At 38.1% G+C, this 18,985-nt stretch overlaps 1 protein-coding gene and 1 long non-coding RNA gene across 4 annotated transcripts; one reads left to right on the top strand and one right to left on the bottom strand.

The window, feature by feature from the left end:
* Positions 1–320: 320 nt before the first annotated feature.
* On the bottom strand, positions 321–7,695 carry LOC146390121 (uncharacterized). The gene is made up of 4 exons (XR_014799796.1): positions 6,879–7,695; positions 2,239–2,293; positions 1,888–1,983; positions 321–1,318 (listed from the first exon to the last, which is right to left on the bottom strand). It is a non-coding gene; the product is annotated as an uncharacterized LOC146390121 (long non-coding RNA).
* Positions 7,696–8,007: 312 nt separating this feature from the next.
* LOC146390120 (L-amino-acid oxidase-like) lies at positions 8,008–18,874 on the top strand. 3 transcript variants are annotated; one of them, XM_084923176.1, is made up of 8 exons: positions 8,008–8,096; positions 8,573–8,648; positions 8,930–9,150; positions 9,426–9,538; positions 9,664–9,868; positions 12,297–12,365; positions 12,468–12,604; positions 15,061–18,874. In XM_084923176.1, exons 2-8 carry the CDS (start codon positions 8,624–8,626, stop codon positions 15,857–15,859), a joined length of 1,569 nt encoding a protein of 522 aa, XP_084779302.1. In that variant the 5' UTR covers positions 8,008–8,096; positions 8,573–8,623; the 3' UTR covers positions 15,860–18,874. The 3 variants fall into 3 exon arrangements, with proteins under 3 accessions (XP_084779302.1, XP_084779303.1, XP_084779301.1); XM_084923177.1 differs by having other exon boundaries at positions 8,021–8,096; positions 8,600–8,648; XM_084923175.1 differs by lacking the exon at positions 8,008–8,096 and adding an exon at positions 8,103–8,474.
* The last annotated feature ends 111 nt before the right edge of the window (positions 18,875–18,985 follow it).

The raw sequence follows: 18,985 nt of genomic DNA, 5'->3' as shown, positions 1-18,985 counted from the left end.
CAAATGGGTTCAAGCCTTTGACCACAAACTTAGTCACTGCTCGGTGACATTCGTCTATCCCGGCCTGAAAGGAGACGCTACCGGTACACTGTAAAACCTAATAAGTTCACAGAACTCAAAAATTGTTGTGTAACAGATTACACAACAATTTTTTAGTGATGTTTTTAAAAATTTTAAGTTTAACTAAAATAAAAATTATAGTTGCAGTTGCCTTAAATTACCTCAATGTTAACTCATAAATGTTGATATTCCTCAACTTATAATTAGGGAGTAATAAACTCAAAATGTTCAATATTTTTCAACTTAATTAAGGTGGGAAATACACTCAAAATATTTTACATATTGCAACTCATACGATGTGGGAAATAAACTCAAACTTTTTCATATTTTCTAACTTATAATATGGGAAATAAAACTTAAAATCTTCAATATTTTTAAAATACTGTGGGAAATACACTTACAAATAATTCTAAACTGTTTGCCCAGTAAATTATAATCAGCTAAAAGTGTTAGAAAACATGAAAGTAACAACACTAACAATTTAACAACTTTTTATTAAACACAATGTGCTTTTAAAAAGGCACAAACAACAGAGCTCACTCATAAAAAAGTGCTTCATAAATAAAACAAGAGAAAATGACTCCAAGGGTCTCCATCTCAATTCTAAAATTCAATAACATTTTCAGTATTAACAGAAATTGCAGCTATTAGAACATTGAGGCACTTAACACTTACTGTACCTTGACAGCTGCAGCTCACTTTCTTTTTTTAAAAATACATAAAAAAAAAACAGTACTGGTTTCCACTGCTGTACTTATAGGGAACAAACATCAAGGCAGTGCATTAAGGTATTAGGCAACAGAACATTAAACATGAATAGTGCATGAACTGAACAGTCATTCATCTTAAATGTGAGGTAGAAGAGGCAAATGATTAGGAAAAAAACAAACAAAAAAGCTTCCTCAATACTCAGCTCAACAAGTAGTCCATTGTGAGTGATTCACTCATTGAACAAATCATTCTTCAGCGTCAGTAGACGCCCTTTCAGTGGTTTGTTGTCCTCAAGGCACAACACAACCTTCTGGATAAATGTGAATGTAAGCTCAAGTTTCTTTGGGTATTGTAGGTCTAGTGCATAGATGTACCCAAAGAGCAGGAGAAATGAGTCAGCCAGATTTGTGGGACCATTCACAAGTATTTCATCCTCAACGACAATGCAGATGCTTTCGGGACTGAAGAGGGCCGAATCAGTAGTGTCATTCGTGACAACTGTCAGCAGAGCCACAGGAGTGTCAGTGAGGTCTGGACCATCTGCTGACTGCAAAACAAAAATAATACAAGAATGAGTTCAGCCCCACAAGGACACAAATTATGCTATTGATTAGAGGTGTGAATCTTCATAAGTCGCACGTTTCTTTTAGGATTATAATGTCAACGATTTAATTTGATATGGCGATACATCATGATGCATTACAATAATCTTAATTTGGGTTTGGTTTCAAAACATATGTTTAAATAAATGTTTTCAATAATAAATATATGCCAAGATATTTGTTTTTGTTATTTACCAAACATTTCTCTGACCACAACATGGCACCTCCAAAAAAAATAGAACACTTGAATTTTAAAAGGGAGATAGTTTTTATCTGTGGATTTGTTTTTGTTTAATAATCTTTCAACTATTTTCATGTTTTCTGGTTTATGCGTAACAATCTTCTTGCAATCTTATTCAACAATAGTTGATATATGGGAGAAAACAAGTCAGATGAGGACTGTGTTGAACCTCCTTCCTGATATACACCCTGGTTCTCCTTGAGTTCTGAGCGATGTCATATGTTCGACTGAACAGCTAGGCAAAGGGGTTGATGCTGAGGCCAGTACACTTACATCACAAGTCCTGAATAACGTGGAGGCATCTCCACGCAGGTACACAGGAAGTGCACGAAGGACGAGGGCCCGTCTTGTATTTACATCATGCTGTTCCTAGATGAACATACAATATCTATTAGAATAGTATTTACACAAATGCAGAGTAAAAACAAAGTGTTGGATAGCCATGTTCTAATTGTCATTGTTATAGATCAGGGGTGTCCAAACTTTTTGTGTAACGGGCTAAACTTGTCAATCTAGAAGGGTAACCCAAAAAAATCTAAAAATTTTGAATAATTCAGGGCAAAATTCTCTAGTTTCTTTGTATTTATTTTTTATTTAAATTAGGACACAAATTATAAAACTTACCCACTGACAACTGGTGAAATGTTGACTCTCTGTAGCACTCTTTGCAGTCTGATATCTGTAAACAATATGTGCACAAAGACGACTTATTAATGTTCAAAAACATTTTTTGCACAGCACACACACATAGTCAGCTGATGTCATCTGATGCAGATCTGCTCCTTGATCAAGTGACATTTGTCCAGATTTTTGGCACGAGTGACGTCGAATCAGCACCGTAGCTGGATGGCCCCGATTTACATACCCAGCGCAGCTGATACTCACCACAACAATTTACTAAGATTATATGCACTCCTGTTATTACGTCCAGTTCAGTCTGTTAATGTTAACCGTTTCAAACTAATGTTGATAGGTGTGTTGCTAAGCTTAATAACTTAAATAACAAACTTGAAATTTACCCGTCCTATTTTCCCCTTTATTGTTTTTTCTCTGTGCTGTAAATCTTCTGTCTAAGAAGAAATCTGAGGCTGCTGTTCTGAAAATAAGCTACCAAAGCTTTTTCTGAATGAATCAATAAAGATCCATTTATGGACAGCTGTGATGAAGGCAGTTTTGTCTTTAATTATATTCAACAATATAACATATTCGACCACTTTTAAGTGATTTTGTGATCTTTAATACACTAAAGTTAAGGTTATTTACCTAATTTCTAGTAAGTGGCCCTCAGTGAAAAAAGTTTGGACACCCCAGCCTTACAGGTTAGGGAGTATTTGTGATCCGCACAGTCTGCATCAATGATTCTTTCTTAGCCTGGGAGCAGAACGCGGCTCTTTATTTTCATTTCATTTCAATTTATCTAGCAAAGATCGATAGGGTCTGGCTTAAAGGTGTCAAGGAGGCGCCTCAGTCTGGCTGGTTGAGCCTTGTCGAATTAGTGTGAACAATTTAGCTGAACTTCGTTCGTAGCACCGAGTTCGACCAGTGTATAATGTTGGGCTGAATCAGGCGATGCATTTTTCCGCAAGCCTTGACTTGTAGAGCTAGCTTAGTGGAATACCCCTCTAAACTGTTAAAAGGATTTCGAGATTATCTCACAACCACACATTTGAGACTACGAAAAAATACAAACATGTGTCTAATTACCATCATGATAACACACTCATGTTGTTTATTATTGTTCGCTTCATGCTAGCACACACACACACACACACACACACAGCTCAACAGCGTAAACTACTGACTGTGTAACACGGACACTTATTGAAATAAGTCAGGGCTCGCAAAATTTCAAAATCCCTGGTAGCCCTTCGGGCAGGGACTCTTCAGTTTTTGGTAGCCCAAAATAAATTTAAGTAGCCCAAATAAAAAAGAGAGCAATTTTTTGATTGATGTTTTGTTTCCTGTTTTGTTTCCTTTACAATATTATACATTAAAGTGTAATATTGTAAAGGAAACAAAACATTAATCAAAAAAATTGTTGAAAAACAAATTACAACATTGTATAAAAATTACAATCATCAACTCAAATACTTGGTTCTAATTGAACAGAAATTTCTATGAACTTGTAAGAACTGTGTAGAACATGAATCAGTCTGTGTCAGATCCTGAATTTGAAATTTCCACTTAAGTCACGGGTAAGAGGAAAGTGGAACCAAGATCTAGGCCATTTGCTTTTTGAAGTTTGCAAAGACTGCTAAATTTTGCCAGTGGTAGTTCACTCTTTGCAACATAGTACGCTGTTTTAAACTGATTTTCAGGTTTATTTTTAGTATGTTATTTGCAATTGGTGTTTGTTCTGGGAAAGATATTGCAGACTGAGCAATAATGCATTTCTTGCATTTCTCATGGGTTCTAATGGGGGCCTTTCTTAAAATGACTGGTCCCAGTAACAAAGGCGCTTGTCAACTCAGAAATCGAGGGAAAACCAACAACACACCCGGCAGGACATTATGTTATTTACACGGGTGCACATAAGTGGTCCGCATGTGCGCATTCGCTGTCAAAATAAAAGACGCGCACCAGATAAGTTGCTGCAACGCGCGTTTGCGTCCATATAAACGGCACTGTTTTTGTCCGCTAGAGTGGGAATTTTACGGCACGTTCCGCACCACATCTCTGTGCGTTCATCATTTGTTTGAAGCCAGCTCACCTCCTGCAACCACTTTTCCGAGAATACACGCTTCTTTTGTGGTTCGGACTCCTTCTGACATTTCTTTGGAGGTGGAGGAAAACCAAAGTAATTGCTTAAAGGAGGCTCTTGGCTCTTTCAAAGGAAGAGTACCCAGCCACTGGTACAGATATGTGGACGACACCTGGGTCAAAATCAAGACACAAGAAGTGGAATCCTTCACTGCACACATTAACGCTGTGGATAAAAACATCAAGTTCACCAGGGAAGACACAAAGGACAACTGTTTGCCTTTCCTGGACTGCGCTGTGCACATTGAAGAGAACGGCAAACTCAACATCGAAGTTTACCGGAAGCCCACACACACGGACCAGTACCTCCTCTTTGACTCCCATCACCCTTTGGAACACAAACTTGGAGTAATTAGGACCCTACACCACCGGGCAGAACATGTTCCCTCTAAGCCTGAAGGAAAAAAGAAGGAACACACACATGTAAAGGAAGCACTCAAAACGTGCGGCTATCCTAAATGGGCGTTCTTAAAGTCAGCAAAGAGGCACAGAAAAGAAGACCAGACACCAACGAGGGAGGATAAGAAGGACAGACGCAACAACATTGTCATCCCCTATGTAGCCGGTGTATCAGAAAAACTTAGGAGAGTTTTCTCCAAGCATGACATCCCAGTGCATTTCAGACCCAGCAACACGCTCAGACAAAAACTGGTTCACCCGAAAGACAAAACGCCAAAACACAGACTTAACAATGTGGTGTATGCTGTACAGTGCAGCGAGGAATGCCCAGACCTCTACATTGGAGAGACCAAACAGCCACTTCACAAGCGCATGGCACAACACAGAAGAGCCACCTCCACAGGACAAGACTCAGCAGTCCATCTGCATCTTAAGGATAAAGGACACTCTTTTGAGGATGCCAATGTTCACATTTTGGACAGAGAGGACAGATGGTTTGTAAGAGGAGTGAAAGAAGCCATCTATGTCCACTGTGAGCGACCATCTTTGAACAGAGGCGGGGGTTTACGACACCAACTCTCTGCCATCTATAATCCAGTTTTGAGATCCCTTCCCAGACGCCTTAACGCCCACTCACATCCTGGGCCATCTGACCTCATGAATTCGCATGATAAGGTGGGGCCAGGTTTCACAATGAACACACCCGAAACTCTGGCTGATTGGGACCCACACCCAGTTTCACACCTTGGCTCAGGCGATTAGAGGATCATCAGGGGGTCCTTTTGTCCCTCTGTGGGGGGATACTCCCACTAGGTTTATATCTGGGACTCTCCACCATTTGACCTTAGAACCGAAGAAGCTTCTCGGATGAGAGGTGAAACGTCTTCAAGTAAACTTAAAGAAGTCCAGACGCTTTTCTTTGCAAGCTCCTTTGACTGCTTAAAGGAGCTTACTTCTTCGACATCTTTAAGAGTTCTAAACAAATGTCTGTCCTCCTTCAGAAAATCCTATGTACGCAAACACGCGTTGCAACTTCTTATCTTGTGCGCGTTTTTTATTTTGACAGCGAATGCGCACCTGCGGACCACTTATGTGCAGCCCTGGTTATTTAGCTCGTCATATTGCAGCCACAGAAATTCTTTTGTCCATGAAACCATAAAGCTGCACTTTCTTTTTGCCTTATAGTCTGCTTTGTCATAACTTTTCCGTTTTGTGGTAAGCTTTTCTTTGGCTGTCACTTCTTCACCCTGGCTCAGCATAACTAAAATATATATCCTGCTGCTTTTACACACGCACTCACATAACGCTCAGCGATTCTCTGCGCGATCAACCGCTCACATGTTTAAGCTTGCTGCGGAAGATTTCACTTGTCATGTTTGCATAGTAAGCTAACGATTGATGAGACGATGTCAGAGGAATTGGTGCACAAATTATCATCACTCACCAATCAGTGCTGTCGCTCTCTATACACAGTTCGCACGATTGCAAAGTGAAAGCAAAAAAACAAGCGCAAATTCAAACGCGATTTCAATATGTCACATATTGACAGTGGCTCACCGATGCCAATGACATAATTACCCAGCTACATTTCCGAAAGAATGCAAAAACATTGACATATATTTTTCCTTCCTACGATAGCCCGACGGGCAGGGCAGAGATAGATTTTGGTAGCCCGACTGGAAAAATCGCTAGCCCCGGGACGTCGGGCTAGCGATTTTGCGAGCCCTGTAAGTATACTCACAATACGCACGTGCATTACCGGCGAATACGACAACCGGTAGAAACGGACAGTAGAAAGTTTCAGTAGAAAGTTCAAACGCATGGAGCTAGAACTGCCACCGTCAACTTCCCGGGCAAGAATACAATGCATTATGGGAAATGTTGTCCCCCACGGAAAACCGCCAAAACGTTACACCATTCTAATTTGAAATAACATTACGTATTTGTCACATTCGAAAACTTCTAAAATTACAATTACTTGGATTCGAATTCATTTATAACAAACATTCACTGTGCACAAAGTACGAATATATTTCCAGTAAAAAATAAAAAAAGAATGTTTATCGAAATTAAATTTAAACAAAACAAAAACACGTTAGACTTACCAAATTTAGGGCAGTTGATGAAAAAGTTAAGGTGGTGGTCGTGGTGGGTTGAAGTTGGGGACTCTTAATCCACACGGGCTGGCCAAATCTTCCCCGCATCAAGGTAAATTCAAGATGGCTGACTCAGCTTTCCTGAGGGAGCGACAAGACTCCACCCACCAGAACGTCACTAATATATGCTTCTTAAACTTTTTGAGCGTTCCAAACAAATTAGCTAAAAAATATTGAGCCCTATTCAATTAAAGCTGCAGAAAAGCCAACAGAGCTCAATACTTTATAGTTTGCTCAACTACAAAACGACATTTGAGTGTTATGAGCTTATTAGTTATGAGCTAGAACAACTGTTAGGGATTACAGTGTAGACTGCTTTGAGAACTGCCAGCATCTGAGCCAGACTCTGTCTCTCTCTCTCATCATGGTCACTTAAATGCACAGTAATGGCAGGTTTTGTAAGAAGGCAGATCGCGCTAACATAATATGCACTGTTAGTTGATTATTTACCTGCCGCATTAACGGGAGAGGACGTGCAAACGTTACCGCTGCTGCTGGGTTGAGATTCACGAGTCCGGAGCAGAATTAAAAACACGACATTCCTTTAAGGTTATCACGTGTTTTGTGAGCAAATGCTTTTGCATATTCGTAGTGTTTCCTCCCTTAAATGAAATATCTACTTTGCAAGTATTGCAAGTTGCCCTGTTGTCATCCGTTTTTGTAAAGTATAACCAAACTTTTTAGCGTTTGAGCTGCCAAGTTTCCTGCCAGGTAAATGACGCTCCGCAAAGTGGTGACGTCATTCGGGGCGACTGGAATCGATAAGGGAATCATTTGCAAAAATGGCAAACGTCTGGGGCTGGGCGCTCATGTATGTACCGGCTCACTCCTGGTGGCCGATTGGCGGGGCCGGGCGCCTGTGGCCCGGCTGGGCTCCTTCCGGGGGGTGGGATGCCCTCAGGCCTCTGGGACACAAAAAAAAAAAAAAAAAAAAAAAAAATGGCAAACAATTCCAAAAAATTGAAACAGTGGGAACCGGTTGTCAACAAGAACCAGTTTTCGATACCCATCCCTATGTGTCACACATAGTGTCACATAGTCAGAAGAAAACTCTTCTAAGAAAATTCAGAGGAACAAAACATACACACCTTTCCAGATAATACCTAGTCTCTCGCTATATAAGGCCATTCATGATAGTTTGTCTCATTTCTGACAGAGCTTCACGTGGTAAGAATTACTACTTGATTTAAATCAAAGAAATATAGCCAAGATCTACAGAAAGTAGTTTAAAAAAAGCATGAATGCATGTAGTAATATGATTATTATAACTGATTCTTTTAAAAGCCAGTTGTAAATGAAAACTTCCAAGCTTTTTTTTTTAGTGATGTAAAACTATATATATGGCAGACAACAGTTAGTTAATTAAATAGTTTTGCAATGTTTAGCATTATAAATTAGAAAGTAGGGCGTTAAAGCCAGTTTTCCTAAGTAAAGCACAAAATATTAATTATTAATTATGTTTAATTATATCTCTCACTACTGTCCCAAATAACAAAGACTGAGGACATTTCTATCCCTGTGCTGGGATTTCTTAACCAGAACAGAGTAAGTTTATATGCTGTGCTATGTCACAAAAGGATGAGACAGCTAAAACTACAAACAGTTGCATTTTGTTCATTTATTTATTTTCATATGTGTTGAAGTGTACATTCCTTCTCACGTCACCTCAGAAGAAAAGCAGACAAACGTGAACAATGGATCCACTTGTAGTGAAATTATGTGAGTATGTGACATTTTGCACTGTTACTGAAGTAGTGTCAGCTTCCAGATGTAAACTGTTTAAAAACTAGTTGAAAAGAAACCAAAATGCTAATTTAATACTGATATGTTACAAATCCTACAAAATACTTTTTTATGAAAATCTGTTTTTGAAATTCAAAGTAGCTTCTTTAAATTCTCTCTACGTATTTACTTAGTTTTAAGCAAAAAATTGGTGATTTAAATTTATTGGAAGGCTTTGTTACATGCTGATGTACAACATGCCCTTTTTTTGTCTGCAGTTGCTGTCAGTGCTTTGTGGCTCACTCTGTGTCAAAGTCACACTACCAACAGGCTGAAGACTGTTCTAGCTGATTGTTTGAATGACACTGACTACAAGCAGCTTCTACAGATAGCCACGAACGGTCTTCCACAAACAAACACATCTCGTCATGTTGTCATTGTTGGAGCTGGCATGGCTGGATTGACAGCTGCCAGGCTACTTAAAAACGCAGGACATAAGGTCTGACATGAGATGTTTTTATTCTGGTTATTTAAAATTTTGTTATTATCTGTGACAGACGAACCTTTGTTTTTCTTCAAGCCTTAATATGTAATTACTAGAGGTACTGCAAGTCCTATTAGCAGTCCTGGTGTAGTGAAAAGAATTGGAGATTTTGCATTTTTAATTATAACACTTTCCTTTTCAACGAGATTATTTTGTGTAGATAAACAAAGCAAGCAATATTTCATACATATTAAATAATATGTACTTGTGTTTGGTAATATTTAAATAAGGTCACCATATTAGAGGCTAGTGGACGAATTGGTGGACGTGTGGAGACCTACAGGAATGACAAAGAGGGCTGGTATGCTGAACTTGGTGCTATGAGGATCCCTGATTTTCATTAGTGAGTAAAATCAGTTATTTAAAAGGTGGCCATTTTTAATACCACAGTGGTGATAGAGGCTACTTCTGCTCCTAGTTTATCTGTCGAACCTTGAGGAAACTCACAATCTGATTGGTTTTCAACAGTATTGTCCTTCAGTTTGCGAGGGATCTGGGAGTTGAGCTGAATAAATTCATCATGGATGACAACAATACTTTCTATCTGGTGAATGGAATACAGCCACAAAGGACATGCAAAGTGAAGGAAAAGCCTGAGATCCTGAAATACAATCTATCACCAAGTGAGAAGCATAAATCAGCTGAGGCTCTCCTACAGCAAGCATTAGAAAAGGTATGTGGAGGGGTTAGTTTTTCCAGTTGGCGTTAAATGTTTCAACATAAACACCAAAACTGAGTTGATTTTGTTTGGTCTAAATCCAAGGGTGTAGATTTGGTTTTGGCATTGGTGGGGACGGATGATTCAACCATCGAACCCTGCCCCGTTTCTTATTTTTTCCTTTTTGTTTTTACTTCTTGATAAATATACTTGCCTACATATGCTATTCTACCTGCTTTTAAACCGTTTAAAATTACAATTCATAGTTTTATATGTGAATTATATAATGTTAAATTACTATTAAACAAATTACTGACTACGTATTTTAGACTTTAGTTTACTTCAGCCATATTCCATATAAATCAGGTATTATACAAAAATAAAAATAGCTTCAAATGCAGTCATAACAATAAAAGAATATGACTTTAAGGACTTAACAACATCACTTCAGTTGTACTACACCATGTACATGTACATATATATACAAAAAAACTTGAATTTTACAGTGTTTATTTATCGGATAAAATAAGTTAAATGTCACCGTTATTATTGTCCGAACGGAGACAGGCCGGGGGTGTCCAAATTCAGAGGCTGCGTCCACCGGAGGACCCGGCCTTTGTGGTCTAAGTGGGCCGGGTCCTCCGAAAGCCGGGTAGACCGGAAATGAGCGACTGTGAAATTGGACGGTCTAGCCTTCAGAATTACGTCACCTGCCGTCTGCTCCTTGCTGTCTAAAATATAACGACGCTGGCGTAGATGCTCAAATAAACTGCTGTTTTCACACAGCAGTTTATTCAGCTGTGTGAGAACCCGGGGGAATCCTCCCGAGGGATTAATAAAGTTTTATTTAATCTAATTTAATCTAATAACTTTAATCTCAGCCAAAACGATTTACTTACCAACAAATAAAACACATCTAAAGCACTGAAAAAGGCCAAACAATAACATGTTTAAGTTATTTGACGTTTACACAGCTACATTCTCGCCTGAAAATGTGTTAAAAGTTTATTTTGCGACCCAGAAAGAGTAATAAGAGTAATATTAAAACTAAGTAGCTGCAGTAATAGTAGCCATTGTTGGAAACTGGAATTGGCTGGGCCAGTCTGGGATATGGTTTTTCAGTTTTGTTGTCCGGGTGGAAAATCGGGAGAAATTGGGGAGAATGGTCACCCCGGGAGATTTTCGGGAGGGGCACTGAAATTCGGGATTCCCTGGAAAAATCGGGAGTGTTGGCATGTATGGCCTAGCATAGCCTGTAAAGTTATTGTGACGGACACATTATTTGAGTGAACTTGACTTTAAGTGACTTACAGGTTTCTTTGAAAATCAATTTCTTATATCCAGGTTATTCCTTTTTGCTGCCATCCTCCTCCTCGCAGCGCAGGCTTGCCGCTGCTGAAACTAAACAGAGCTCCCAGGCTCAGCCAATCACATTGGCCATATTTGTCACATGCGGTAGGACTCCAGTAGAGAACGTAATTTAACTCTTTCTGCTCCGCTCGCTGAATGAGACGCTGACAGATCGTTTTTTTTTTTCTTACTATCGGGTTTGTTTTTCTTTACTCGAAGAGATCTAATTATTGGTGGGGACAATTCAATAATCGCTGGATATTGGTGGGGACACGTACCCTCCGTCCATGCCAAATCTACGCCCTTGTCTAAATCTAACAGACCCATTTTCAAGCTGAACAGTTGTGTGAATATGGGTTTTTATACAAACACTTATTTGAAATATTTCCATTTTAAAAAAGCTGTTAAACCAGAATTCTGTAAAAATATATAGTCAAAAAAAAAAAAAATATATATATATATATATATATATATATATATATATATATATATATATATATATATATATATATATATATATATAGTCATGTGAACAAAGAAGTGCATCACATCGAAACTTTTTAGTATTTCAGAACATTTGTTCTTATTTCATACAGTGCCAAGAATGAAGATTGACTTGAACACAACACATTTGAAAACAGTTTAATTTGGTCAAACAGGCATATCTGCTCAGGCCTAATTACTCCATGCTCTCTGCCTGTTTCTTCACGGTAGTTTTTTTATGTCATTTTTTGAAACCAATGATTTTTCTATTATGCCTCCCACGAATGTTAAATTAGTCTCCTTCTGAATTCTGATGAGTGCACTTTGTTAACTGCTCATTGTACATGTATTTGCAGTCACTGCTAAGTTCAGGGATGGGGTTTGGCCCACAGTTCTTGTCAATAAAATAAAATAAAAATAAATAATAAATCCTAGATTAGTTGACGGTAAACACTTGGATTCTAAAAGGTTAACACAACTCTAACATCAGGTTAGACTGCTCTAAGGTAGTTCATTCAGGTATTACATCTGCTTGCCATATAAGAGACTGTGTTGATATGCAGCTAGATATTTATACATGACATTGTCTCAATGATTTTTACTTCTCTAGGTGAAAAACGAAGTCACACAAAATGGTTGTAGAGCTGCACTGGAAAAATTTGACCGCTATTCTGTGAAGGTAAATTTAAATGAAATAATTAATTAATTAAAAGAGCTAAACTTTATTTTTTCTCTATGACCCACTTTGATTTCATAACCAGAAACTTTGTTTTCCTAATAGGATTACCTGAAAGAAGAAGGTGGTCTGAGTTCTGAAGCCATTAGGATGATTGGAGACCTACTTAACGAGCAGGGCCTTATGTACACTGCACTCACTGAAATGATCTATGACCAAACTGATGTTCATGACAATGTCAAGTAAGACCTTCTAACTAAACTAAATATAACTTCTTTCATAGAAGAGTTCATAAACATAAGAGAAATATATCAGTAAATCAAATCATGAAATGTTCCGTTATTGAACTGAAATTCTTATTTCCTTATTTAAATTAAGAATAAACTTTTTATCAGTGCTTCAACTGTCCATTTACAATTTTAGATGAGCTGTAGGTTTTAATTATTTGAAGTAGAGGATATAACAATTCATTGCTTTAACCAGGAGTGAGGGAGGCCTGAGGGGGCTGGGGTACTGCAAGTTTTAGATGTGTCCTTGATCCAACACAGCTGATTTAAATGAATGAACAAATCATTTGATTCAGGTGTTTGACCCAGGGTGATATTTAAAACCTGCAGGACACTGGCCCTTGAGGCCTGGAGTTTCCCAACCCTGCTTTAACCTGATAGCACGTTTTCCTGATGTGATGTGTCATCATTTCTGTCTGAAAAAAATGAAAATTTGACTTTAGGCTGTATTGCTGTCAGCAGGAGTCAGCAGTACCATATTTTTTGGTCTATAAGGCACACTGAAAATATTTACATTTTCTCAAAAATCGACAGTGCGCCTTATACAGGGAGTGCAGAATTATTAGGCAAATGAGTATTTTGTCAACTTCATCCTCTTCATGCATGTTGTCTTACTCCAAGCTGTATAAGCTCGAAAGCCTACTACCAATTAAGCATATTAGGTGATGTGCATCGCTGTAATGAGAAGGGGTGTGGTCTAATGACATCAACACCCTATATCAGGTGTGCATAATTATTAGGCAACGTCCTTTCCTTTGGCAAAATGGGTCAAAAGAAGGACTTGACGAGCTCAGAAAAGTCAAAAATAGTGAGATATCTTGCAGAGGGATGCAGCAGTCTCAAAATTGCAAAGCTTCTGAAGCGTGATCATCGAACAATCAAGCGTTCCATTCAAGATAGTTAACAGGGTCGCAAGAAGCGTGTGGAAAAACCAAGGCGCAAAATAACTGCCCATGAACTGAGAAAAGTCAAGCGTGCTCATCAAAGATGAGCTTGTGGGGCCTTTTCGGGTTGAGGATGGAGTCAAGCTCAACTCCCAGTCCTACTGCCAGTTTCTGGAAGACACCTTCTTCAAGCAGTGGTACAGGAAGAAGTCTGCATCCTTCAAGAAAAACATGATTTTCATGCAGGACAATGCTCCATCACACGCGTCCAAGTACTCCACAGCGTGGCTGGCAAGAAAGGGTATAAAAGAAGAAAAACTAATGACATGGCCACCTTGTTCACCTGATCTGAATCCCATTGAGAACCTGTGGTCCATCATCAAATGTGAGATTTACAAGGAGGGAAAACAGTACACCTCTCTGAACAGTGTCTGGGAGGCTGTGGTTGCTGCTGCACGCAATGTTGATGGTGAACAGATCAAAACACTGACAGAATCCATGGATGGCAGGCTTTTGAGTGTCCTTGCAAAGAAAGGTGGCTATATTGGTCGCTGATTTGTTTTTGTTTTGTTTTTGAATGTCAGAAATGTATATTTGTGAATGTGGAGATGTTATATTGGTGTCACTGGTAAAAATAAATAATTGAAATGGGTATATATTTGTTTTTTGTTAAGTTGCCTAATAATTATGCACAGTAATAGTCACCTGCACACACAGATATCCCCCTAAAATAGCTAAAACTAAAAACTACTTCCAAAAACATTCAGCTTTGATATTAATGAGTTTTTTGGGTTCATTGAGAACATGGTTGTTGTTCAATAATAAAATTATTCCTCAAAAATACAACTTGCCAAATAATTCTGCACTCCCTGTAATCTGGTGCACCTTATGTATGAATTCTGGTTGTGCTAACTGACCTCGAACCGAATTTATGTGGTACACGGCACTCAAATCTGTCAAAAAAGGTTTTAGTATGACTTTGGTAAGCTACAAAGCCGCACCACTTGATGGATTGTCGGAGCATTACGGCTCCCATAGTCAGGAGCTTTGCAGAGTAATACTTACTGTGCTTCAACAACATAATATTATTATATTATATTATGTGTGTACAAAATGGCACCTGTTAAGAGACATGCTTGTGAAGCAGATTTTAAACTCATGGATATCAGTCACGCAGTAGAACCTGAGAACAGAGCAGCAGTGAGGAAATTCAACATTAATGAATCAGTGATACAGAAGTAGAGGAAGCAATAAGAATAAGTTGAGTAAAGTTTGACTTATCTGACTGCTTTGTTTTACTTAATGCGTTTTATAATCCGGTTCACCCTATGGTCTGGTACATACAGAGTTTTCTTTGCACTTGTACATGTTACATTTTATTATTTAATTCTATGAAACTGAAAACATTTGAGACCTCAATTTATTGTTAAATTAAGCTAAAATGTAAAATATATTTACTAGACATTGATTACTAACAAATTCATGTGAAAAATATATATTTCTGTTTTTCTTTATTTTGTTTTAAAGGTACTATGAAGTGACTGGTGGGTCAGACCTTCTCACCAAAGCTTTAAAGGAAAGCCTTAATGTCCCCATTCTTCTTAATTCTACAGTCAAGCGTATTAGCCATTCAGATGAAGTTACTGTATCATATCAACGAGGCCAGCAGTCTAACTTTACTGATCTTAAAGCTAACTTTGTCCTGGTAACAACAACAGCCAAAGCGGCTCTTTTCATAGATTTCGATCCCCCTCTCTCCATTAAAAAGATGGACGCCCTGAGGTCTGTCCATTATGACAGCTCCACTAAAGTCCTGCTCACCTTCAAAAACAAGTTCTGGGAGGATGACGGCATCCAAGGGGGCAAGAGCATCACAGATGGGCCATCTCGTTTCATTTACTACCCCAGCCACAGTTTCCCAAAAAATAGGTCCATTGGTGTCCTCTTGGCTTCCTACACCTGGTCTGATAACTCCCTACTATTCCTAGGTCCAAATGATGACCACCTTAAAGAGCTGGCTTTGCGAGATTTGGAAAAGATTCATGGCAAGAAGGTCAGGGATCTCTGCACAGGGGTCATAGTGAAGAAGTGGAGCTTGGATCCTTATAGTTTGGGTGCCTTTGCTTTGTTTACACCCTACCAACACTTAGAATATGCTGCAGAGCTCTTTAAAAGTGAGGGCAAGGTGCACTTTGCTGGTGAGCACACAGCCTTCCCTCATGGTTGGATCGAGACAGCAATGAAATCTGCAATCAGGGCAGCTATCAACATTAACAACGCTGCAAACAAAGAGTCAGTCAGAAGTGCAAAACGAGATGAACTCTAATGGAACTTCGGCTCCCACAAAGATATGTATGATTAGCTGGTGATGCTGAATTGACTCTATTTCTTAAACCTCTTTTTCCATAAAAGAACATTGCAGGTACACTGTTTATTTACTTTTTTTTTCTCCACTGGTGCTTGCTTGTAATTTTATTACAACTTCTGTATAGTTAATAAACAGTAGCTTTACTGGTACTGCTTGTAAACATTATTTTAATTATTAGCATTATTAGACATCTGGTTTAATGGGTTGAGTTTAATTGGGTGATAATTACTAAGAAATGAACTTTACTGAACATTAACCTTTTTTGTCTCTACGACTTCAGTCACAGCCTCTTAGAATGTTGTTTTGTATTTTTTTAGTTTCTTCATGTATTACAAAGTCATAATTTACCTATTACTTATATATTATGTATTACTACATATTTTTTATGCTTGCATCTCATTGATTAAATTTATCAGCGATTTTCTTTAACTTCTTTTTTTACCTTTAATGGTTGTTTTGTGTATTGTAAAATAAAATGGGAAATAAAATATAAGGTAGAAACATGGGTTGTCCTTGCAGTTTTTGCACCCTAGACAGATTTAAATTGGAAAAAAAATATTTAGAATGAATTTCACATGTAAATGTATAATTACATTGCTCTATATTGTTCTTCTATATTTCATATATATTATATATTTTTGTACTCAAATTTGTACTCAAAAGTCTTTAAAGTCTAAATTATCCCCTTTGTGGTCTTGAGAGGCTACATTACCCTAAACACTAGGGGTGCAACGATACACAAAATTCACGGTTCAGTTCGGTTCGATACTTTGGTGTCATGGTTCGATATTTTTTCGATACAAAAAAAAGTGTTCATGCCTTTTTAATTTGTCATTTATTAAAATTATAAATATATATTTTAACTCAAAAGTACAGTTTTTAAATTTAATGTTGCTGAAACAACAAAATGATAATAAAAAAATAAATCTATCTGATCGAGAAATCACTCATCTTTGGAAAAGAGAGTTTATTACAGAGAAATGGCTCTTTCCAAAATAAAAGCTATACTATACGCTTCTTCTGGGCTATATTCTCAGCAGCATATTAAACATATCAGGTCCCCATAAGGAGAATCATGTGCTAACGGCTGTCTAAATGACTCGGGTAAAGTTTGTAGCATACGTGCTTGTTGTTTTTGTCTGCTTCCACTTGTCTTTGCACTAGGATGATGTCGGAGTAAATGTGCAGTCATATTCGTTGTGTTCCCACTAGTGCTGTCAGCGTTAATCTCGTTGAAATGACGTTAACGCCACAACACGGCAAATCTCAGTTAACGAGCTACCACGGATCGCCCCGTGCGTGGGGCTGGATGGCCAACACGTTAACGAGCAAACTGCGCTAACACACTAGTTCCCACCAATGTAATTGAGCATTGCGTGGCACATCAGACATACTGTTTTACTTTAGTCCATGACGCGCTTACCTTTAGGGTCATACGTCACATGAAAACCAAAATAGTTGCAAACGCCAGATCTGAATGAGGGTGGGGGAGGTTCAATTTGCCATGTTGCAACGAGAGCTTAGCTTCTGTCTCGCTAGCTTGCGCTGCGCTCAGTGAATCTGCGTTCGACTACTCCGCCTAAGCTGCACTATCGAGCGCAGATCCACTGAGCTCTCAACACAGACAGCATCGTCAGAAGAAAAGTTGATAAAATAAATTAAAAATTTTGTATTGTTCGATACATATGCGTACCGAACCGGAAGTGCTGTATCGGACGGTTCAATATCGATACGAGTATCGTTGCACCCCTACTAAACACTGTGACAATCATTTTTACAGAGTTATTCTGGAACAAGAAATGTCTTGTTTTGATATGTACACATATCTATTTGATCAGAGAAAGTAACCAAGACCCAAGTTGAGATGTTTACTGACTGAGGACAAATGTGTTACATGCAAAGCTGTAATCAGTGAAAAGGATTCTCACATATGTTCCTTTATGATCAAAATGTTTCTGTGCTATATCGTGGCCATGCTGATATCATTATCTGTGGATGGATTTCTACAATCATACAGGTCCTGTGTATAAAAATAGGCATATTTTTCAAATAGCTTCATCCCACATATGTGAATATGCTGTTTTGGTCAGAACTGGAAATTCTTAGTGGTTATGGATTTTTAGAAACAGTGATATCAACACACCTCCATTGTTGTATTACAAAACAGGCTTGTGACTTACCTGGTAACTTCAGGGTTACCCCTGGGTTTTCCGTACTTCAAAGGTGGTCCACTTCTTACCAGGGGTATATCCTTATGCGAACTTATCCTGAAATCTTAACCTACTCTGGAGCAGGTTATGTTTGAGATTAGCGATCAACAGATATCTAATTACCACCTACTGACCAATCATTTCTCTGGAAAACAACATAGCTCTGTGCATGGATAATGGATAGTAGGTCTGACTTTTATAATAACATCTGAAGACTTGGTTTGTTACCAATGAGTGACAATAATATATATAATCTATCAGGTTCTCCCATTTCTTAATGATACACTTCTTGTTTTGGTACGTCTGTTAACTTACAGTGCACAGTTGGCTTTTATGGCAGATTTTCTTCCCATTTTCAAATAGGAAAACCTTACTCATATAGCAACTCTTTCCCAGTCTTACTCACCAAAACTTTTAAAGTGGATGCACATTTATATAGTGCATTTAAGACTAAACTAAACTAAACTAACTAAACTAAACTTAACCTTTCCTCTTACAGAACACACACACACACAACTGCTTTATCTGGAGCAGCTGTGTTACTTTTGGTTTGGATTATGTGTTTAACCTCTTCAGCTTTTTGTAGCATTGTAGTTTTATCTTCCTTTGTAAATTCACCAACAGTGCTGCTGGGACACATTTTCATGTCAACCTGTGGTTATTAGCTTGCCAAGTTAACCCTGCAAGTTGGTAACCAACTTTGTGTCACTGCTTCTCATTATTGCAGATGTTAGGGTTAGTAAATCTAATTATTCTTATCCTTATTCGTATTCTTCTTCTTCTTCTTCTTCTTCTTCTTCTTCTTCTTATTATTATTTTTATTATTTTTATTATTATTATTATTATTATTATTATTATTACTTCAAATTTGGTG

This window comes from Perissodus microlepis, chromosome 3 (assembly GCF_051167445.1).
Source record: "Perissodus microlepis isolate ML-2025 ecotype Zambia chromosome 3, ASM5116744v1, whole genome shotgun sequence".
Taxonomy (NCBI): Eukaryota; Metazoa; Chordata; class Actinopteri; order Cichliformes; family Cichlidae; genus Perissodus; species Perissodus microlepis.
Note: the sequence above shows the minus strand (reverse complement) of the source record. Positions and strands in the feature narration are given on the sequence as shown.